This window comes from Eumetopias jubatus, unplaced genomic scaffold, assembly GCF_037043125.1.
Source record: "Eumetopias jubatus isolate StellerSeaLion01/CBP00866 unplaced genomic scaffold, mEumJub1_p1.0 scaffold_8, whole genome shotgun sequence".
NCBI classification, from domain to species: domain Eukaryota; kingdom Metazoa; phylum Chordata; class Mammalia; order Carnivora; family Otariidae; genus Eumetopias; species Eumetopias jubatus.
The window spans coordinates 115413880-115437557 of record NW_028274814.1 but is presented as its reverse complement, the minus strand read 5'-3'; the positions used below and the strand labels follow the sequence as shown (position 1 = coordinate 115437557).

Genomic DNA, 23678 nt, shown 5'->3' with positions numbered 1-23678 from the left:
TCTGAAAATCCCATGTCCTGCTCAGGGTTTGGCCATTTAGCAATGTTTTGAGGTTTTCTTTTGTCTCTGGTTCTGGGATTGTATATGCATTTAACCCAAACACACAGTTCAGCCCTTTGAGCAGTTTCCATAAAAGAATCCACTACGTAGTTACAAGCATTTTGCAAGTTTACGGATATTTATTGGAGAGTTAGGAGTTTAGCAACCAATGGTCATAAGCCATCTCATTGGCTCTTGGTGTTTTTCCTCTAGGTTCTTCCCTCCTGCATTGCTCCACTGCAGCACCTCTCATCTGCAGAGTTTAGTGCTGAGTCCCTGGTCAGTGTAGCTCCTGCCTCTTAATCCCAACAAATACTGAGGTGAATAGGGGCCCTGTCTACCCAAATTAAGACCCACTCCTTGCCCTCAGCAAGCTCAAGACATACACTACGCTTTTTCCCCCCTTTTATTAAGGTATAATTTACATACAAGTAATGCATCCATTTTAAGTATACCATTTAAGTTTTGACAACAGCTATGAAACCACCATCTTGTTAAGATTTAGAACATTCCATCCCAGCACAACACTTAATCAAAAGATTATACTGTTTTGAAGTGTGTGTTTTCACTTACATAGGATATTTTTCTGTGGTATACATTTTCATAGGCTTTGGTGTGACCATTATTTCTGGAGCTGTACTTTTGAACACATTCAGTTTTTCCTAAGGATAAATTCCAAGACATGAAATTTTAAAGGTTTGGTTAGCCTGTAATCCCACCAGCCATGTATATGAGAGCCAGTTTTTTCCAAAACAGTAAATAGCATTTTTTTAAATCTTTGTCACTTCTGAGTTTTAAGGGTTGTCTTGATAATAAGACATTGTCACTTTCAAAATAGGGTTACTTACAATACTTATCCAATTTCCTTTTTGTGATTTTATTTAAAAACATTTTTTCTTGCTTTTTTTGGTAAGTAGTACTTGGACATGTTACAAAATTCAGCAAGAGGATACCAGCTTGAAGTGTCGCCCACCTCTCAGCCATCTAATTACTTTCCTCAAGGAAACCACTCAGTTGGACCATTTACATCTTTTTATAAAATTATTTTATAATTTTGTAAGCTTTTGTAATCTTTGAAATTTTGTTATTTTTGCTTAGGTGCAGTTTTACATCATATCATATTAGTTCACACTGCTAGCAAGCCCTATGTCCAGCATTCATATTATGTTGTTGCAGAGACTGGCTGTCCCACATGAAGTGGGTGAATTTGACGCAGTACTATTGTATACAGATGCTCTATCATATAATATGTCTGCCTCAGTATGTAAATTTGTGCTTATTTCAGTTATATTAAAATCTGAGTTGTCTGGGTCATTTCTTTCTCTGGCTCAGTGGCACAGGACAAAATAATCACCTAAAATCACAGAAAAATAAAATATCTAGTGAGTTATATACTCCAGCTGGATCTCTTAAGATTATTTAACTTTTGGGATGCCTGAATGGCTCAGTTGGTTAAGCGTCTGCCTTCGGCCCAGGTCATGATACTGGGGTCCTGGGATCAAGCCCCGCATCAGGCTCCCTGCTCAGTGGGGAGCCTGCATCTCCTTCTCCCTCTGCCTCTCCCCCTCCCCCAGCTTGTGCTCTCTCTCAAATAAATAAAATCTTAAAAAAGGATTATTTAACTTTCAAACCAGACTGATAATGTGTGAAATATTAAAATCTCCAAAGTACTCAAGAAAATGAGATTCATTTCAAATTCTTCCAAAAACGTTGAGGTACAAGACTGAATCTTTAATATGTCAACCAGTTCTTATTAGCAAATGATCATTATTAAACTTGAGAAAAATGATTTAGATTATCAAAGCTACTAAAAGGGCAAAAGAAACTTAAGCCTGATACTCTGGTGCTTAGTGTTTGGTCCTTCAGTGCACAACTTGTAAGGAGAATGGCAAGGGCAAAGCTTTTGAGCAGAAGTATAAAATAGTTCATGAACATTGGGTTTAAAACTTAAAAAAAAAAATCCCTTTTTTCCCCCCGTATTCCTGGCATTTATGGCCACTTTCTGGGACCTTAATTTTGGGTTAAGCCCAAAATGGGCTTACCATTTTTGAAAGTTCTTGAATCCCCCTTTACCCTCTCTGTATTTTTCTTTCAGTAGTAGTTAGGTGTTCATTCAGCCCTTATGGAGTGTGAGACACTCTGTGGTGCTCAGTGTTGGGGCTGCAAACACTACACCTGGGCCTTGACCTATAGGGACCAGTGTAGCTGGGGAGTCAGTAGGGAGGAAAGTATGTAAGGGGTAGCTTTGTGCAGAAGGTGCACTTATACTGCCCAGTAATACTCTTGCTTTTTTAGTCAGTAGCATTTACTCAGCTGCTTACCTCTTACGTGACAATCAACTTTTCAAAATGGTAGAAATGCTGCTTTGTGGGCAAAATAACGTTTAGTGTGTTAAATGTCTTAGATCTACTTCCTAATTCTGAAGAGCAAAAAGATTTTGGGTGTGTGGAGCTGTGTGGGTTATGTGTGGCAGGAGCACAGAGTGTGGGGGTAGGCTTTCTGGGCTTGACTTGTAGCTGTGCCAAGTACTAGCTTGTGCAGCCCACTTGACCTCTACTTCTTCATCTGTTTAATACACTAATCTAGCTCTAAGGTGGTTGGGAGGGTTAGAGTGCAGAGAAGAGAGCTTACCATAATACAGTGAGCCTTATAATGTTATTACTGTTTTCTGATTTTGCAAAGATGCTGCTTCACTGTAAATCTGGAAAGAATGGATTTCTTCTCAGTGTGGGTATACTTGTGTTCATCATTTATGTATTAGTTCCACAAAATGGATAACCTTAAACATAACCATCGAAATAGGGCACAGATTTTCTTTTAAAGCACAGTGGATGCCCGTTTATCACAGTGGGTAGGAAAATGGGATGTTTGAGGTAAATAATCTGATTTTATTGGAATTATCATTTTGATTTTATTAGAATTACCATATAATCAATTTTCCATGAGTTAGACAATAATAAAGTTGATTTGTATTGCTGCTAAACTGAAGTTTTATTCTTTAACCCAAAGTATTTGGGATCTTGCACTGTACAACTTCAGGGGGTGCCATTCATACAGACTGATGTTGAATGGGCTTCTCTTGGAGCGGTGCAGTATGGCAGCCTTCTTAAAGGGTGCTTATTTTGGGGGAGACAGAATCCCTAATATCTAATTGCTTCCTGATTTATCTCAGAGTTAGTATGCAGTATTTTTTCCTGTGGTTTGGATTTTGGACAAAATTTTGTCAGTGGCACAATTGGATTGAGAATGCAAATCTGGACCAACTGTAACTTGTTTTTGTTTGCCTCACTGAAAATTTCAGCTGCTCTGCTTCTGTCTTGTCTGTTAATATAAGTGTAGGCCTTTCCTATTAGTGGAGACCTCAGGCATTTAGCGCTTAAATTTTGTTGTGATTACCACATTTGAAACCTGAAGTAACTAGTGATCAAGGATTGAATAAGTAGTACATGGTAGTTGTACCAGTGTAGCCAGTAGCTTGCAGGCCAGTGTCTGTTTATGCCACATAGTTGTGCAAGGAATATTGATTAATTTACCTGTAAAACAACCAGGAAAGTGAGATGCACTGACACAGTAAATGAAAAAATATAAAAATATTAAACTGTTTTAAAAGGGCTTTTTGTCTTTATCAGAATAAATATAAACATACTAAAATGTCAACCAGATTTTGGCTATTAGGAGTATAGCTATTTAAGTCAATATTGTATTTTTCTTTAATGAGCCAGGTGGGAAAGAATTGGGGAAAAAAGCAGGTACCATTAGCAACAAATTTCTTTAGATATTGAGCATTGGCACAGATGCTAGGGATACAGTCCATAATATCTCTTCCCTCAGCAGCGAGGGTGAAATAGTGAACAGTAATTACAGTGTTAAAGGGTATTATGGGGTACCTAGGTGGTGCAGCTGGTTAAGCACCCTACTCTTGGTTTCAGCTCAGGTCATGATCTCAGCATCTTGAGATTAAGCCCTGCGTTGAGCTCTGCGCTCAGCATGGAGTCTGCTTGGGACTCTCTCTCCCTCTTCCCTTCCCCCCTGCTCCCTCTCAAATAAATCTTTAAAACAATAAGAGTATTATAAAAGGGGACCTTTTAGTAGAAGGGAGCATATAACAGTAAGATTTCATCCATTCCAATGTTAAAATATTCAGTCAATTTTAGTGCTAGAGAACCTTGGAAATGTTGGAGGGACTAAATTTTAGATGGTTGGGGAGGTTAAGTGAGTTTGAATGATTGTATAACGAATTGGTACAGTTAGGATTGGGATTAAATAGAGATGTCTTAGCTCCACGTTTTTTCCCTAGGAGGTACCACCAGGCTGTCTAGTTGGAAGTTAACTCTTTTAATGTGAAATTAGCTCCCTCTTTAACGGCTGTTAAACTGGATAGAAGTTCTTTGATAAAGAGGTTAGCTGACTTTGGTGCTCTCCTTTGACCTCATTTAATCCCAAAGAGATACTTAGTTTCTTAACCTCTTCATCTCTCCAGCCCCTGGTCCATTAACTCTTAACTTTTCTTCACTTTCTTTTCTATCTAGTTTAGGCTTTGTATTTTTAGCAAGCGATGGAGGTCAACTTTGGCTAGTTTAAGTAGAAATAGTATTTACTGAGTTATTAGGTATCTCACATAATCTTCAGGGGTGCCAAAGAAAGAGGCATTCAGGAAACAAGGCTCATAATCACTTCATGGTGGAGACTTCACTGCCACTATTGTGTGCCTCGTACTCTGCAGTTTGATTGCTGATACCAAGTACAGACTGCTACACTAGAACCTCTTCCGTTGCTGTCTAGAGGTAACTACTGCTATTATCTCCAGAATGGATCCTTCTGTTGTATTTTAGCTTTGATGCACAGGTTTTGCGTGAGCCTAGGTCTCACATGCTTAGTAGAGAGAAAATTTTCTAAGACTAAAGCTTCTATTGAGGGAGGTGGGGATCCATAAAGGTTGGGGGGTATTATTCCCCAACAAGGCTGTTCTGCCTGTCAGGTGGTCTAAAGGAATGACGAACATCTACTATGAACCTCATTTTTCTTATGCTGCCAGACATAATCCTGTGTGACTATGGATAACTTTTTTCTGTTTTCAAACAAGGGTTACTTTAAACTTTCACATTCTTAAGCTCCTAATTCCAGTATTATACTAAGGAAGGGGAGGGAAGGTATGAATGAATGGGGGAATTTTACTGTTGTTCAGTTATAGACAAATGTGTAGATAAATGGCTGAAATTGCACATAAAGGCCTTAAAATGAATTATCAACTTCAACCAGTTGAAATTTTAAGAAAGAAACCCACAATCTAGATCATTTCTAACTTAAATGCTGAATTTTTTTTTAAACTACAAGTTCACTGGTTTTTGCTAAGGCATCACTCACAATTTTGTTTTCACTATAAAGAAACAGGAAATTAAAAACTTGCCTTTTCATTCAGGATGAATACAGAAGACCTTCCCTCCCCCACCTACTAAATTATATACTTCTTCCCAGAATCTAAAGTATGCAAGTTTTTTAAAAATGCTTTTTGATGGGTTTGCTAACGGTGCCTTAAGGTCCTTATTATAAATAGTGGCAATCTCAGTGAAGTGTGTTACTAAGCTAGATAGTCTCTTCATTCAGAGTTCCAAGACATCATTCCTAAGACACAGAATTCATTAAGACCGAAGGACAGTTACGTTATTCAGATGAGTAAAGGCATATATTAAATTTTTGAGCTGGTGCTAAAGAAAGTCCAGGCAATGAAGTGTTTATATTATCCATCAAATCAGAAACCAAGAAAAAAAATGGAGATGTTACCCATGAGTCTACTAGTATAGTGCTGGGCATTCAAAGGACTTTTTTTTTTTAAGATTTTATTTATTTGACAGAGGGAGACACAGAGAGGGTACACAAACAGGGGGACTGGGAGAGGGAGAAGCAGGCTTCCCACTGAGCAGGGAGCCCAACACGGGGTCCTGGGATCATGACCTGAGCCGAAGGCAGACGCTTAATGACTGAGCCACCCAGGCGCCCCTCAGAGGACATTTTTACCATCAAGAATTTCATGAGTGTTTTATGAAGGAGTAATTGACATTGTCTTCAGCTGTGATGCCAATATTTAGAAATCTTTTAAAAAAACAAAAAAGATGATGTAAAGTTATCTTTCCAGAAAACTTTTGAAATGTCTTTAGAAATAAGCAAGAACATAATGTGCTCCCAGTCTAGTCCTTTTGTTCCTGTAGATTAGTATCCCTAATCACACCTGTACCTTCTCTAAGACCTTGACATACCCCATTTGAAAACGCATCTTTCAAAAACTTTTTTTTTAAACTATCTTGAAGGTAATTTTTTTTTTTTTAAATTCATTAGAGATAGAGAGAGAACACAAGCAGGGGAAGAGGCAGAGGCAGAGGCAGAAGGAGAAGGAGAAGCAGACTCCCTGCTGAGCTGGGTACCTGATGTGGGGCTCTTGATTCCAGGACCTGGAGATCATGACCTGAGCCTAAGGCAGACGCTTAACCATCTGAGCCAACCCAAGTGCCCCAAAAAACTGACTTTTATATGTACTTTATACTCAGTGAAATAAATTCTTGGGGGACAGAGGGACTATTTTTTATTTTTCCTTTGAATCAGTTGATACCACAGTGTCATGTACAAAATAAATAAACATTTGTTAGTAAATTCATATTTCAGAGTCACAACATTTCAGAGCATAGTGGTTTCATGTAATAACAGAGATAGGCAAAGTGGCTTACCATATAATGGATAATTCCAGGTCAAAATGACATATACCAATTTTTCTATCAAATAAAGCAGAGTTTTTTCAATTTCATTTATGTTACTAAGACTGTATACTTTTTCAATTGCTAGTCCCAAGGGAAAAAAAGAAAAATGACATTATGGCTTAAAGTAATTTACCCCTTTGATGAAGCACTTTTTCATGATTATGAAGGACTGAAAATAGCCCTTCCTTAACTTCTGTGCTATTTACTATCCTGCCAAACATTTGAGATTTTCTGTTCAAATTTTTTTTTTTTAAGATTTTATTTATTTATTTGACAGAGAGAGAGCGAAAGCAGGAACACAAGCAGGGAGAGTGGGAGAAGGAGAAGCAGGCTTCCCGCGGAGCAGGGAGTCCGGTGCAGGGCTCTATCCCAGGACCCCGGGATCATGACCTGAGTAGAAGGCAGACGCTTAATGACTGAGCCACCCAGGCGCCCCTACTGTTCAAATTGTTAATTGTCTTTCTATAGGTCATTGAGATTAAGAAATCAGGCTCTGAAGCCAGACTGAGTAGAGGCCAATTACCTGGATTTCAGTCTTGGCTCTGCCACTTGCTAGCTTTGGTTATAATGTAAGTGGTTAGTCTTAGTTTCTCATTTCCCTCATTTGTAAAATGGGTGTGAAGATTGAGTTAATAATACATGTAGCGCACTTAAGTCACTATTTGGCACAGTTATTGTTACTTGATTTTTTATCGATTTTCTGTGTATCTGGGCACAGTGCTTTAATAATTGCATAGAGTCCCTGCCCTTATTTTATTTACAGACTAGTAGGGGCAGGAAAAGAAACACAGACTGCAGTATAACCTGATGTGTTTAGTGGAACAAAAGAATTTGGGGGTGGTAGACAAGGAATTCAGCTTAATGGTTTTCCCTGTTGGAGGCACACTTTGTTAGTAGGATTTTCAGATTTTTGTTTGTTGTCAGTGATCGGAATAATTTTAAATGCCATTCCTGGGGTGGAAGTTACCAACTACTAACACAGTAAGTATTGTAATTCTTCTTATCAGCTCTGTCTGGTGCCTAAGCACACATGCATTTATTCATTGAACAAGCATGTATTTATTTAGCACATCATCACCACCATTTGCTAGCTGGAGTTCTCATCTTCAAATAGTTACTGTCCTAGCTGTAATAAGAGGAGTGGTGTTAATGTCCAGGAAACTGGAACTACAGGGGAGATGCTTCCAGACTAATTCAGACCTGAGAAACAAGTTGATTAGATTTAGCTTTTCAAAAGTCCTTCCCTGGCTTCCAAGTCTCTTTTCCTTTTCACTGACCTTAACAGAAGTACTGATTCGGTCTTGGCTTGAGAGAAAAAAGCTAGAGATTTCTAGCCCAGGTCATTCCATTCCATCTCTTGGGTATTACTCCAAGGGGAATACAGAGTACAATTGACCCTTAACACGGGTTTGAACTGTACTCGCTGGTCCGCTTATACATGAGTCCACTTGTACGTGGATTTTTTTGTTTTGATAAATGCAGTACAGATATTAAATGTATTTTCTCTTCCTTATGATTCTTTTTTTTTTTTTTTTAAGATTTTTATTTATTTGAGAGAGCATGCACAAGCGGGGGCAGAGGGAGGGGAAGAAGCGGACTTCCTGCTGAGTAGGGAGCCAGACTTGAGGCTCCATCCTAAGACCCGGAGATCATGACCTGAGCTGAAGGCAGATGCTTAACTGACTGAGCCACCCAGGTGCCCCTCATTTTCTTAACATGTTCTTTTCTCTAGCTTACTTTATTGTAAGAATACAGCATATAATATATACATAAAATATGTATTAATTGACTTACAGGTAAGGCTTCTGGTCAACAGTAGGCTATTAGTAGTTAAGTTTTAGGGGGGGTTAAAAGTTACATATTCACTCTGCTGGTTGGTTCCCCTAACTCCTCTCTTGTTCATGGGTCAGCTTTACTTTCTTACTACTTATCAGTCCAACTGGAAATAAAGCTTTTCATTAAAGAGATACCTTGGTCTAAAATCTTAAGATTTAGTCCTTGGTACCTAGAGCCTTTGAAAGGGCTCCTTCCATTTTTCCTTCTTTTCAGAGAAGGAAATTGTGAGGTTTATGTGTGTGGGAGTAGAGGGAGAAAAAGAAGGTGGAGGGTGTGCCTTGAGGATCATTATTCTCATCTGACTGTAGGGTAAACATTTTTTAAAAACTTAGTGAATTAGGGTAAAATAATTGAGCCGTTTGTGAAGAAAAGGGGTTGAAATAAGTAAGTGATGTCTTTCGTCCACTAGGGGGTGGTGTGGACCGTAAAAATTAAATTTATTCCTGGGGGATTAACTCTTATTTCTTAATGCAGTTGTCTTGTTTCAGTTAATTTTTGTCCATGCTATGCTTTTTTGAAATGGCTACAAATCATTATTTTCTAACACAATCTTGTGACTGTAACAAACAATAACACCCACATTCCTATTATTAGTGATTGAGATGTTCCGACATTACTGTTCGTATAGAATTTTTTGAGGGGGGGAAAAGTAATACTTTTAAGTTTCTCTACCAGATTTTAATCACTATATGAATAAATTATTTTCATAACCTGTAAGTAACATTATAACAGTATTGTGTTTCACTGTCCTGTATGGTAGCTACTAGCCCCAGGTGGCTATTGAGCAGTTGCAGTGTGGCTAGTTTGAGTTGATATGTGTTGTAAGTATAAATTACTGGATTTTGAAGACTTTGTATGAGAAAAGATTATAAATATTAATTTTTATATTGATTACATGTTGAAATGATGCTATTTGAATATATTGTTAAATAAAATATTAATTTTAACTGTTTTTACTTTTTAATGTGGCTAGTGGAAAATTTAGTATTTGCAGCTCGTATTTCTGTTGGGCAGCACTGCTGTAGAGAAAATATTCATCAACCATTTTTATCATGCTGTACGCACCTCTGGCTGGCCTTACGATTTGTAAGGAAGTGGTGTAGTGGGGAAATTGAGCACAATTTTGGCTCTGTTTCTAATCCCAGCCAGAATAAATATGGTCCGTTCTATTATAATGAGATCTATGCGTTCCTAAAATTCATTGTGTTGACCAAAATTGTGCAGTAAAAATGACATGGCTCATGGATAAATTGTTGGGGGCATGACACTCAAAAATGTTGGTTAACATTTTTTTTAATGCCCACTTACTGTAGATGGTGAAGTTGTAGATACCCTTAAAGTAGCTTACAATTGAAAAATAGGCTTTTGCTTTATCAATAATCCCAAAAAAGGAGCCCCCCTGTTTGTTAATATTTTAAAATTGCTTATAGATGTAGTTAACAGAGGTTGGAGTAGACAGAGTAGACATCATTGAGGCATCTCTCAGTTTGATAAGACAAATTGTGACAAAAAAATTGATAGTGTTATCAAGTATAGTCAGATGGCTCTTGGGTGAGATGATCTAAAAGATCCACAATTGACATTATTAGTAATACATTGCATTTTTGTGTTTCGGAGAATATTCTTTTTTAATTTTATAGAGTGAGAGAGGGTGTGGTGACGGGCAGAGGGAGAGGGAAAGAGAGTCTTAAGCAGACTGTGCTGAGTGCTGATGGAGCCAGGGATATCATGACCCTGAGATCATGACCTGAACTGAAACCAAAAGTCAGGCACTTAGCTGACTGTGCCACCCAGGTGTCACCAGAGAATATTCTAAATAGGGAAAAACCTAATTGCTGTAGATATATGTTGGAGGTGTATATAGAAAGTTATTATGTATCAATTTTTCTCATATGCAAATTGCCACTCTTTTCCTCCCTCCCTCCCTCCCTTTCTTTCTTTCAGCGGGGGAGGGCCAGAGGGAGAGAGAATCTCAAGCAGACTCCCTTCTGAGCATGGAGTCTGACCTGAGGCTAGATCTCTGGACCCTGAGATCATGACCTGAACCAAAATCAAGACGCTTAACCGACTGAGCCACCAGGCGCCCCTTCCACTCTTTTTCTAAGATACTGTTTATTACCTAAAATTTTACTGTACATAATTCATTCATTGCCTTAAAAAATGTATAATAAGACCTCACATTGCTTCATAGTGAGCACAGGTTGTTCCTGAACTTTAAAGTGGGACAAGACCTCGTTAATGGCATTTAGTTGACAAACTGTCAAGTGCTGCAGTTTACTGTGGTATAATCCTGGAATTTGCTTGTAGATGTATTGATGACCAGATCAATTTGATGTTATTTACTTCCATTTTAAGGTATTTATAACATGAACTATTACACTCACTCTGTAAGATGAGATAGTTTTCTTAGACTTAATCTTATTGCCACTTAAATTCATACTCTATTTTTATGTAATTCCTTTTCTGCTTTTTAGTAACTCATTCCCTAAATAGTCTACAGTGCTTTTTGCTCTGTATGGCCTAAACTCAGTTCTACCTGGGACTGGGTCGGAGGATTGCTTTTAAACAAGTAGGATCATAATGAAACTAATGGTTATTCTGTTTTCTTTAAAAACAAATACTGTTATTTAATAAATCTTTAAAATTTGTTATTGTGCTTTGTTCTTAATTCTTTTTGAGTTGGTTGTATATGGCTATGGCCTTCCTATGTGATCTCATTTGTTAAGTCTTTCTGCAGTATTATCTCGATCTTCATAGCAACTCTGCATGAGAGGCAATCTTAATTATGATACAGATAAGTCAGCTGAGACTCAGAGCAGTGTAAATTATTTGCTCAAAAGTAATAGTTAAGTAAGCAGTGCAGTAGGAATTTGAACCCGTTACTTCTAGACTTCAAGAAATCACACTGTACTTCACTGTCTTTCTACCGAAGAATAATATAAAACTAGGTGTTCCATAGTTAATCTTATGTGTGAGGAGTAGCAGGAAGGATTTTATTTCCTACCCACTTTTGCCTTTTTCGGGAAAAAAATTGACTCCCAAGTTCTGTGGGTGAGACTTGTTCCATTTGGTTTGGATTTTATTCTTTTTTCCTCCCATAATTTATGTTACGGGTTTGGGAAATCAGTGCCATGTAGTCAAATAATTATGCATCTGTTCATTATATCAAAATCCATGAGAACTTGAGAGCATATAAAAACTGTTTAAAAAGGTTTTCCACACTTAAAAGCTTATGCTAGAATGTGTTCTGATTAAATCTTATAATTGATCAGGCCATGTGATATGCTTAATATGTACATTCTTTAGAAAGACTCTTATTTTGAGGAGGAACTGAAGATGAGGAAGGAATGCTGAATCTCTGACAATGTGTTCTAAGAGTAATTTTGAGGCTATTTTGGGATAAGATCTTGGAGGCTCTTCTGGCAGCTTTCTATAGCCTTGAATAGAGCTGCTACTACTTTGTGTAACCAGGGAGTGGGATTTTGGGGCTCTTAGACCCCAGCCTTTCCTTTTTTTCCCAGTCTCCCTCCTTATGGATTTCTAAAAATAGGAAGACCTGGGGCAAAACAAAAGGAGGATGGAGGTGAGGAGAGGTCAGAATTCAAGGAATTTTACCATCTAGTTTTTTTCTCATTCCTTTACTCTTACTGTTGATCTTTGCTATCTTGATTGATTGCTAAAAATGAAGCCTGGCCTCTTTTGTTCTAATTCCATGTTGGAGGACTTTCCACAGTGGGGTGCTTCATTATTGCCTCTTGAGATTTTTTTTTTTTTTTTGAGATTTTATTTATTTGAGAGAGGAAGAGAGAGCTTGAGCGCAAGAGAGCACACACACACTGCGGGTAGGGAGGGGCAGAGAGAGAGGAAGAAGCAGACGGAGCCCAATGCGGGCCTGGATCCCAGAGACCCAAGCTGAAGGCAGACAATCAACTGAGCCACCCGGGTGCCCCTCTTCTTGAGGATTTTTAATGCTCTAAAAATGTTTTACTTTGAACCTAAAGAACATTTTGCTGAAAGTAGTTTATAGCATTTCAGTTTCTCATTTGCCCTTGCATTGCCACGATTAAAACAAAGCAAAAAAACTAGTCTCTAATTAAAGTACTAAAGGCATTACTTTAAATGGCTGTGGGTTTAACACAGTTTGCAAAAGGGTTTAATTTTTTATCTGCATCTTAGGATTATTTCAGTATATGACGGAGAAATCTCTTTCAGTATGTGCCCTATAGGCTGTAGAATGAAATGGTGTAAGGTGTAGGATTTTTCTTCCCCCCCCTTTTTTTTTAAAGATTTTATTTATTCATTTGAGACACAGAGATAAGAGAGCATGAGCAGGGAGAGGCAGAGGGAGAAGGAGAGAGGCAGGCTCCCTGCTGAGCCAGGAGCCCAATGTGGGGCTTGATCCCAGGACCCTGGGGTCATGACTGGAGCCTAAGGCAGATGCTTAACCATTTGAGCCACCCAGGCACCCTGGTATAGGATTTTTCTTAAGTGAAGGCAGTGTAAATACAGTATTCTCATTGCTCTTCATATCTGAAACTTTAGATATAGCAGTGTTCTAAAACTTCGACTGTACATGCCTATTCAAAATGTTGAAAATATATTACTAATATATAAAATTACACATGGTATTGTCAGTTTCTTTTATTGAGTGTTAACTATTTTTGGCTAAAAGTAAGTTTATAAATAGAAGTTAGATTCTTTCTTCCCATGCCTGAATGGATCGTTTTGTTTTCCTCCTGTGATGTGCACATCCTGCTTTGAATAACACTGCTTTAATGTTAAAGATGCAATTCTGATAGTTTATTCCTTGTTCTTTGTAACATCAAATAGATTCATAATTTAGCAAGTATTTATTGAACATCTGTGGTGCCAGGCACTGTTCCAAATGCTGAGGATATAGCAGTAAATAAAACAGGCACAAATCTCCTTTTATGGAGCTTCCATTCTGAACAAAATAAGTGAGATATGTAATATGTTAGTAGTGCTGTGGAGATAAAATTAGGGGAACGGGGATAGTAAGGGTGTGGGATAGGGTGGAAATGGGCTTTTGCAGTTTCAATTATTGAGGCCTTACTGAGAAAACACATTTGAATGAAGATCTTAGGAGCTCTGAGGGAGCAAACCAGATAGAAATTTCAGGGGGAAAAAAGCGAGGGCAAAGCTTTTGAGGGAGGAGTATGCCTGGCAGGTTGGAAAATTACCAAGCCGCTAATCTGGCTGGAGCAAAGTGCCAGGGTGTGAGTATTGGGGGAAACATAGCTGAAGATGAGTTAAGAATAGCCAGAGTGAGGGGATCATATAAAGCCTCTTCTTGGGGGGCCATAATAAGGACTTTGAAAGATCCATGAAACACAGACCCAGGAGGGAGTGGGGAACAAGGTCAGCAGCAAGAAGAACAAAGTTAGGCTATTGCAGTATGCCAGCCGAGAGCTGATCGTGGCTTGGATTAGAAGTGTAGCCACAGGGTGGTAAGAAGCAGTCCAGTAGATTTTGAAATTCAAGCGAACAAAATATGCCAACCAGGTTAGATATGGTGGGGTATGAAGGAAAAGATTTCATCAGTTGGAAGGATGGCTTGATGGTGAAGAAGGCTTTGAGGGAAGAGCAGGTTGAAGGTGGGGGAAGTCATGCAAAGTTTGGGATGCTTATTAAGATACTCAAGAGGAGCTGTTGAACAGGTGGTTATGGTTAAAAGAGGCGTGATATAGGGGAGAGATCTATGCTGTATATGAATTTGGGGAGACATCATACACAGGGTGTATTTAGGATTTAGATTCATTGGATAATATGGGATCACTATGGAAGAGTGTAGATAAGCCCTAGGACAAAGCCTTGGCGCACTTCAGTGTTGGGGAGTCAGGGAGGGAACCAGCAAGGAGGTTGCAGCCAGACAAGTAGAAGAGAATCAGGAGAGCTTGGCTACAGGAAGCTGGGTGGTGTTTGGCAAGGAGGGCAGACCAGCTGGGTAAGATGTTACATTTAGGTCAAATAAGATGAAGATTAAACATTGGCCATTTAATTTAACTGTGTGGGACTCACTGGTGACCTCAACAGACAGGTTAGTGGATAGACCCTGATTGGAGAGTTGTGTTCAAGATAGGAGGGAGGAGGAAAATTGGAGACAATCAAGTATAGATTACTTTGAAAGAGCAGCAGAGCAGTGGGGCATTAGCTGGTGGGGGTGGGGGGAGAGTGAGGTCAAGGTTATTTTCTCCTCTTACTGGGAGAAATTATAGCAAATTTATACAGTTTGGGGAAAGATCCAATGAAGGCGGGAACTGATGATTCAGGAGAGTTTCGAAAGCGATGCTAGGGCAATGTCCGTGGATAGGTGAGAAGGAGATGAGATCTAGTGCTTTAGAGAAGAGGTCAGTCTTAGCCAAGAGTGATGGCCATTTCCTCCACAGTGACAGGAGGACAGGCAAAGCACGTGGGTACACAGTTGAAGGTGGGTGTACAAATGCTACAGTGGGAAGCATGTCTGTTTTCTCGTGAAATAAAAAGCAGAGTCATCAGCCAAAAGTGAGGGTGAGGATAGAGATACTGGAGGTTTGAAGAGAGAGGGAAGAGTGTTATAGTTATTTAGGAGAGAGGGAGAAAGATGGGAAAGAGAACCTAATGATTGTTGGAGAGCAGCATTAAAGTGTTTGGTGTCAAGGTTGTATATAGTTCTCTAGCCCTGTTTAGGTGGCTAGGCACTTGGCCCTCCCTCCTACGTTCAGATTTTCAGTGACTTTTAGAACTAATTTTACTTTTTAAAAAATTAATTAATTAGAAAACTTTATTTTCAAGTAATCTCCACAAACGTGCAGCTGGAACTCACAACACTAAGACCAAGGGTTGCATGCTCTGCTAACTGAGCCAGCCAGGCGCCCCTAATTTTACTTTTTAAAGGTTTTGGTAGAGTTTAAACAGAGTAAGTTGCCTTTACCTATGTGATAATCCCAGTGTTCTTTTCTTTTTTCTCTTCTCTCTCCCCTCCTCTCTCCTCACTTCTCTCCTTAGTATAAAATCAGTTTCATTAGCCTAATTTTTATTATCAGCATATTTTCAGACATTTGTAGTTGCAGTGTATGTCATCAGTATTCACTTGCAGTTGCATTCAGGTGATTGGGATTATGTAAATAGTCTTTTAAGTTGGTGTTTAGCAAAGTGACATTTGTTTCATAAATGTATCATGTTTTTCTGTTGTAGGAAACCCAGCGTTTGCTGGCAGAACCAGTTCCTGGCATTAAAGCAGAACCAGATGAGAGCAACGCCCGTTATTTTCATGTGGTCATTGCTGGCCCCCAGGATTCCCCCTTTGAGGGAGGGACTTTTAAGCTTGAACTATTCCTACCAGAAGAATACCCGATGGCAGCCCCTAAAGTACGTTTCATGACCAAAATTTATCATCCTAATGTAGACAAGTTGGGAAGAATATGTTTAGATATTTTGAAAGGTAAGTGTTACCTTTATTAATATATGCTATTAAGATTTCTCCTTTTTCTCTTAAGCATTCCATATTGAGAATTTGAACATTGTAATCTTGCCTTATATAAAGACCACAAAGGTCTGTGGGAATGCAATGCAGGAGTTCTGGGGCTGTTGTTTCATGCTGGTCATTCTGGGCCTGTTGCCTTCATAGATAAGTGGTCCCCAGCACTGCAGATCCGCACAGTTCTGCTATCGATCCAGGCTTTGTTAAGTGCTCCCAATCCAGATGATCCATTAGCAAATGATGTAGCGGAGCAGTGGAAGACCAACGAAGCCCAAGCCATAGAAACAGGTATTTAATATCCATTCTCCTTCACACCACTTCCACTTTTTAAAACAAACATATACTACCTTTATAATTTTTATTTATTTATTTATTTATTTTTTAAAGATTTTATTTATTCGTTTGAGATAGAGAGAGCATGAGCAGGGGGAGAAGGCAGGCAGAGGGAGAAGGAGAAGCAGGCTCCCTGCTGAGCCAGGAGCCCAATGTGGGTCTCGATCCCAGCACCCTGGGATCATGACACAAGCTGAAGGCAGACGCTTAACCATCTGAGCCACTCAGGCGCCCTATACTACCTTTTTAAAAAACTTTTTTTCGAGTCTCAACAAAAAGAAAAAATATATTAAGAGGAGTAAGTCAGATCCTGTTTCTAATATGTAAACACCTCTTAACAACAGATGTTTAAGTTCCAACTTAGGGCCTGCTTCATAACCCCCAGATGTAAAGACAACCTATAATTGGGAGCTCTTCAACTCTTCTATAACCTGTACTACCTGGTTTATCAAATATTTGGTGTGTACCATTCATTTAGCAGTACATGAATATACTAGAAAACTTTTGAACTCTTTTGAGCTGCTTTTGTAATTCATCTGATCAATAAAACTATGTCAGTTTATAGCTAGGGAGTTTGAGATCAGTAGGATTCTTCTTGTTACAGATTTTAACAAAATTAGTGGAGAGCATGTCTAGAAATGAAGGAGACAAAAGGAGACAACTCTTTTCATCCTGCTGAATTTTGTAGAACTTCTGGATTCCGTTGTAGTGTTTTGGTAATTAGATATGCACACAGTCTTTCTGTCTGATCCAGATGATAGAAAATGGCATGAATTTAACAGAATACTGCTTTATTTTTACAGAGTTTGGAGAGTAACGTATTGAACTAAGTAAAATAATAATTGCACGTTTGTTTTTGTCTACAGCTAGAGCATGGACTAGGCTATATGCCATGAATAATATTTAAAATCGATCTGATCATCAAGTTCTCCTGTTCTCCTGTTCTGCCAAGACTTCTTCCTTTTTTGTTTGCATTTAATGGACACAGTCTTAGAAACATTACAGAATAAAAGCCCAGACATCTTCAGTCCTTTGGTGATTAAATGCACATTAGCAAACCTATGTCTTGTCCTGATTCACTGTTGTAAAGCATGAGCAGAGGCTAGAAGTACCATCCGGATTGTTGTGAAACGTTTAAAAGCAGTGGCCCTTCTCTGCTTTTATTCATTTCCCCATCATGGTTTGAGTATAAAGCACTGTGAATGAAGGTAGTTGTCAGGGTTAGCTGCAGGGGTGTGGGTGTTTTTCTTTATTACTTTTTTTGAGGGGGAGAGGTAGTTTTATTTTAATTTTTTGGGCTCCTTTCCCCCCTTTTATGGTGATCTAATTGCATTGGTTAAAAGCAGCTAACCAGTTCTTTAGAATATGCTCTCTAGCCAAGTCTAACTTTATTTAGACGCTGTAGATGGACAAGCTTGATTGTTTGAACCAAAATGGGAACATTAAACAAACATCACAGCCCTCACTAATACCATTGTGACTTGCTGTCAAGTGTAGAATCCTTCCTTCAAGAAAAAGCTTGTGACCATTTTGTATGGCTTGTCTGGAAACTTCTGTAAATCTTATGTTTTAGTAAAATATTTTTTGTTATTCTACTTTGCCTTTGTACAGTTTATTTTACTGTGTTTATTTCATTTTCCCAATGTGACAATCGTATTTAAAAATTAAAACTGATGGAACATTCTCTTTTGGTCTTCACCATCTGACAAGTTGATTCGGCAGGAGGTGGATTTTGCCAGTTTCTTTTCCCTGATGCAAACTTGTGTTAAGATGTCACTGAACGGAGTATTTATAAGCTGGCCCTGAGCATGCATAAAGCATTGGTATTTGATATTTTTTTTACCTCCTAGAAATTTGAATAAATGTGTTTGTGTTGTCTGATTAGATGATCATAGGTGTCTTGCCATGATGTTTGAAACTTACTGTACAGGAGAGTCACAGCAAAGCGGCAGTTGTGACTGTGTAGGACTCACATGTTGTGCCACATTTGTTTGTGTCTGGCATTTGGGATATGACCTTTTTCTTAGTTCTTGTCTGGAAACTTCCTGTGTAACCACTGGTATGTGCTACTAGGAAACACCAATCTGATAATCATTTGGGGTTGCTGAGGCATTTATGAGGCTTCCTTATAGACCTGATGAGCAGATCTCAAGCAGCCACCTTGCGTTAAGTGTCATAATGAAAGGTTTCTTCCTTTGAGAGTATCAGATCCTCAGTAATGATTCTTTCATCCTTCAGTATTTGCTATGGGAGCTCCTGTTGTGATATTCAGTAATTTTTTCTGCATTGACAGAGTTGCTCCCCTCAAAAAACTGTTCTTTCCCACCCTTCTCCATATCGAATTCCCTGTCCTTGTTCTTTGTAAGTCATCAGTGTAGCCAGTCCTGAGTATGTAAATGTTAACCCGCAGGTTGGAACCTTTGTCTCTCACAATTTAAGGTAATGGATATTGTAGCCCGTCTGAATTTGCCCCACTCTTGATTCTCATAACTTCTGGAGTTTCTTCAGAATGTGGTGTATTTTACTGTGCTCCTATGTAAGATGAAGAATTATCTATTAAAATTACATTTTCAACATACGAAAGTTTTCGATGACTGGTAACTGGTATCCTTCCAAATAAATGCATTGCTTGGAAACAAATGTTAGTTTAATTCAGAATAAAATTGTTCGTAACCTTAACGTTGTAAATTTAAAGCTCTTAAGAGCAGTTGACATTTATAACAATTCTTGTGCTGTAGAGGGTGTTTTGCAATTAAGGAAACTGAATTGCATTCTGGGGCCAAAATGAACACAAGCAGTTCTGTAGAGATGAGCTTTATTTAGTGCAGGTGGCAGTACTCGTGATGATAGCTAGTATCACATAGTGATTTATAAGTCCTAAAATTCCAGATTTAAATTGATTGTACCACAGAATATGTCTAGAATAGGACTCATGCCTACTGATTTGAATTCTAGAAGTCCTGAAGTGGAATAATTCACTGTTTTTGTTTCAGATATATGAATTCCTGATTTTATGGCATTCTGTTTTTTCCTTTGTAATTTTGTTAAGAGCCCCCATTGTTTTGATGACTCTTTCACCACCAGTGGGATGAAATGAGCCAGTTTGGTGATTGAACTTGTTTAGGATTAAAGGAGCTCTGGGAGAGGCCACGATAGATTTCAAAAACTGGCAGCTACCTCTGGCTTTTGGGCCTTTTCCTTGGCCCACACAGTGTGGTTGGTTAAAACATTCTGAATTCAGTGCCAACCTTTTAAAAAATCAGGAGATTCACATGACAAAAAAATCCCAAATTCTGGTAACTTGAATGATGTGAAGATCTGGCAACTGCAGCCATGCCCAGCGATTGTGCATAGCACCCTTCACCTTCCGGGAGGAAGCAGCCTCCAGATAAGAGTGCATCTCTCCTCGTTCAGGGACTCTGCTTGGCTCGAGTCCCCTTCCAGGCCCGCTTGCTCCTTTATGTAGTCCTCTTCCTTTGTAGGTCTTTGATTTTGTAACTCCTAAGCTTAAGGGAACAGTGAATTTGACAAAAGTATTCTATGTACCCAACACTACCACTTGGGGATGATTAAGTGAACGAGATTGGCATGCGGCTTTTCCTGTGGCCCTAATGGGGGAGGGGCACAGACAAACTGCAGTTGCAACTCTGTCCTGGAGAAGGGAAGGAAGTACTTGGGAAGGGCTGCTCTTCTGGATTCCAGCCAGATGAACACCTCTAAGCTGGAGGAACACCATGTGCAAAGCCCTGGGGGAGAGGAAAAGAATCCGAATATGTAAGTGGCTTCTTGAGAATCTCTTCTGCCCATTAGGAGCTTCTCTGAAATCTGAGGCATTGACAGGAGCTTTATAAAGTTACTTGATTTTCTGTTTTGTTGTAGTATACTTTGATTTGTTTCCACACTAGTTACTATTCTTGGTTCTGCCTCATAAGGTCGTAGGTCCGCAGTGTGTAGAACTTAAACCCTGCTCTAGACCAAGAACATACTTTAATACAAAATTTAGAAAGCATCTAAAAATAAGCTTAAATACAAACTTACTTAAACAAGCCACAGGTGCTGTGGTTTAGCACTGTTCAAGGAGAGTACTGGAGGAAATCTAGTATCCTGCAAGACACCATAAACATAACATTAGCGAGATGGAACTGTTGGTGTCCTAGGAATGAGAGAAATTGTCTTTATTTTTCTATTTGATGGTTCAGGAATCTTTTTTTTTTTTTGGTGGGGGGGGCTATTCTAGCCATATCACTGTTTGTTAGTTGCAGTAGCAAAGGTTTTAAAAAGTTAGCCTTATTTGGAAAAGCTGGCCAAAAAACAAATAATTAAATGCCATGATTATAGGGCAGCTAATTTATCAGTCGATTTAAGAAAAATGTAATATCTCATTGGAATAATTATTTTTGGGCTGGGGTAACATTTAGCTATTTGGCATGCTGCTTAGGTTTAAGGAATTATATCAGGGGTTTATTTTTTAAATGATTGAATGATCACAAAAGCAAAACATGTTGAATGTAATAACTTGAAAGAAATATGAAGAATAAAAATCTGTAATCTTCCACCCAGCCTGGTGATACTTTGTTTCCTTAACTATATGCCCCCTGTGTTAATTTCCATTTCTTCTTGATGTTGGAAATTGGGAGGATTTGTTCCAAGGGTTAGCTTTGGTACAGCTTTTTTACAAATTGGGTAAGTTCTCATTGGCAGCAAAACTAGGAGTTGGGCTACGGGTTTTTCCTTTTAGGTGTAGAACTTCACATGAAGAGTGCCTGTCCTCCTTCCTCTCCCCAGTTAACATCTTTGCCATACTTCAGTTGGTCTCATTTCATCTGTGCCTGTTGGTGTGGCATTTGAGTTATGTGGATGTAGAGTGCTACACAGCCAAGCCTCTACTGGACTTGATAAAATTGTTTCAGTTTCTGATTTGGTTGTAGAAGCAGAATAATTGCCTGAATATTTCCACCTTGCTTATTGTCTCCTAGCAGAGTAACAACTGAAATCTCATCATTTAAAATACATTTTGTGGTGCTCATTAAGGAGCTTTTTACATTTTTCCTCTGCTAATCGTTTGTATCTATGGGACAAAACAGGTCTTAGAAAGATTGATACCTTCACCTCATTTGTAGAGAATATCTAGCAGGTTTCCTTTTTTACATACTCTGATCCATTCTCACCCACCATATGACTCTCTTCTGAAATAGTTCCATAATCTAGATTAGTAAATCCCAATTAAATCTCATTATAATCTAGCAAGTTTACAAAGTATTCTGGCTGAAATTCATGAGTAGACTAAAGACTTGTCAAAAGCAGTTTAGGTAAGGTAGGTTGGTTGCACTAGATTTGAACTTGGTGCTGTTTCTTTGTTTTGGGAGGAAGCATTAGGACTGTGAGTAACTAAGGGAATGAATAGGGCCAAAGTCTTACAATCTTTTTTTTTTCCTTCTAAAACAGTAAATATTTGGGGCTCTGTGGTCCATGGGTCTGTCCACGTTACTTGCCTCTGCCATTGATGGTGAGAAAGCATCCATAGACAATTTCAAATGGTTGGACATGTAGTGCTATGATAAAAGTTTAATTTTCACAGGTCACAAAATATTTTCAACCACTGAAAATGTAAAAAAAAAAATGTTCTAAGTTTGTGAGCTGTACAAAGACAGGTGGGGTCTAAGGTGTGTCCTGTAGGCTGTTACCCACCCCCTTGGCTGCGATTATTCACTGCTCTTGTATTAGAACCAAATGTTTCTCCTCCCCGCTCCTTTAAAAAGTGATACATTAGTTATTACAATAACAAAGATGGTGTAGGTTTCCTTTTCCCCCTTTGCTGTTTATACATACATATTTTGATAGTACGCACAGATTGAGCATTTATCAAGCCGTTTTCACGTGAGATTATTGCACGTTTTCACACTGAAAATTTCTTGGAAAATTAATTTTAAAATTATACAGGTTTTTAAAGAAAATAAATCCAGATTCCTTTTTTAAAAAGTGACCTTTAGTAGGTAATACTCTATAGTTCTTTTTAAAACGTGTTATCAAAGTTTACACTTGGTGGCATCACATTTGGTATCCGTTATCTATTGATAATTTAATCCCAGGTGCAACATTTAAATTGATGCCAGTTTTACAAAGTCTGTAATAAACATCTTTAACCGTATTTTGATTGTACAACTTGTCTAAGTATTTTAGTTGACTAGATTCCCAGAGGTGCGGCTGTAAAATTTTGCTTAGTACTTAGTCGTTGTCCAAAAGGCCATATTGATTTACATGCACAGATCCTTACCTGACTTGAATGTTATTTGTCTGTGTAATCTTTACAAGGATATACTTGTTGACCATTACCCCTTTAGGTGTGCGCATATTACTTCCCTGTCTCACTTTAGTTGCCTAATTTTGGTATATAAATCTTTGTCCACATTCCTGGAGAGGGTTTGGGATTCCTAGTGTAATACTTTGATCAAAAGGTGTGTTTTTAAGGTTCTGAATACACATTATTCTGATCAAAAGGTACATGGTTTAAGGTTCTGGATACACATTAATGGTCAGAGTCTTTTTAATTTCATTTAAGGAATGCATTTGATTAAAAATTGAGAAAGTTACAAAACTGGCCTTGGTGTTTTAAGAACCAGGAAATGTGATGGCCAGAAGGTAGTCAGTATTCCACATACTGGCAAGAATAACTTTGGGGATAATTAGTTGCAATCACGGCAAAGTAGAGGAATTTAAGGCTGGTTTCTGGCAAAAAGACAATTGAGCCTTTGGATAAGTTTGGGTCTTTGCTATAATGCAATGCCAAGAGTTCTCACCTTACTGCTAGAATTCAGCCAATGGCACTAGTCAGGAAGACATAAAAACAGGGAGGAAAGTAGCACCAGAGATGAGATGACTTCAACCTGGTTTTTGTTCTACAGCTCCATATAAAATGTTGCTAAATATTTGGGGGGAGGGGCACGTTTTAAAATGTTGCTTTTGAAGATGGTACATGTTGTCTGTAAAAAAATTTAAGTTGTAACACCTTGGAATCCCAGGGCCCTGAGATCACAACCTGAGCTGAAATCATGCTTAACCTACGGAGCCATACAGGTGTCCTTAGACTGTAACAGTCTTGTGGGCAGAAACTTATTCTGTGCTGTGAGCAACAATGCTGGGCATAAAGCAGATTATTGTGCAGCTTCTGGTACACATTAGAGATTTATGAAACAAAGGGTTAGCTGGAAACTTCATCTGAGACAGAATCCAACTACATGACA

General features: G+C 38.6%; 1 protein-coding gene and 1 long non-coding RNA gene across 2 annotated transcripts in view; one reads left to right on the top strand and one right to left on the bottom strand.

The window, feature by feature from the left end:
• UBE2N (ubiquitin conjugating enzyme E2 N) overlaps positions 1 to 18027 on the top strand; it is a 35686-nt gene extending 17659 nt beyond the window's left edge. Inside the window, exons 2-4 of the mRNA XM_028105505.2 lie at positions 15819 to 16065; positions 16252 to 16392; positions 17304 to 18027. Coding sequence (XP_027961306.1) covers positions 15819 to 16065; positions 16252 to 16392; positions 17304 to 17344 — 429 coding nt within the window. The 3' untranslated portion in view covers positions 17345 to 18027. The remainder of the gene's footprint in view (positions 1 to 15818; positions 16066 to 16251; positions 16393 to 17303) is intronic.
• Positions 18028 to 19235: 1208 nt separating this feature from the next.
• LOC114211048 (uncharacterized) lies at positions 19236 to 21922 on the bottom strand. The gene is made up of 2 exons (XR_003609637.1): positions 20476 to 21922; positions 19236 to 20183 (listed from the first exon to the last, which is right to left on the bottom strand). It is a non-coding gene; the product is annotated as an uncharacterized LOC114211048 (long non-coding RNA).
• Between the last annotated feature and the right edge of the window lie 1756 nt (positions 21923 to 23678).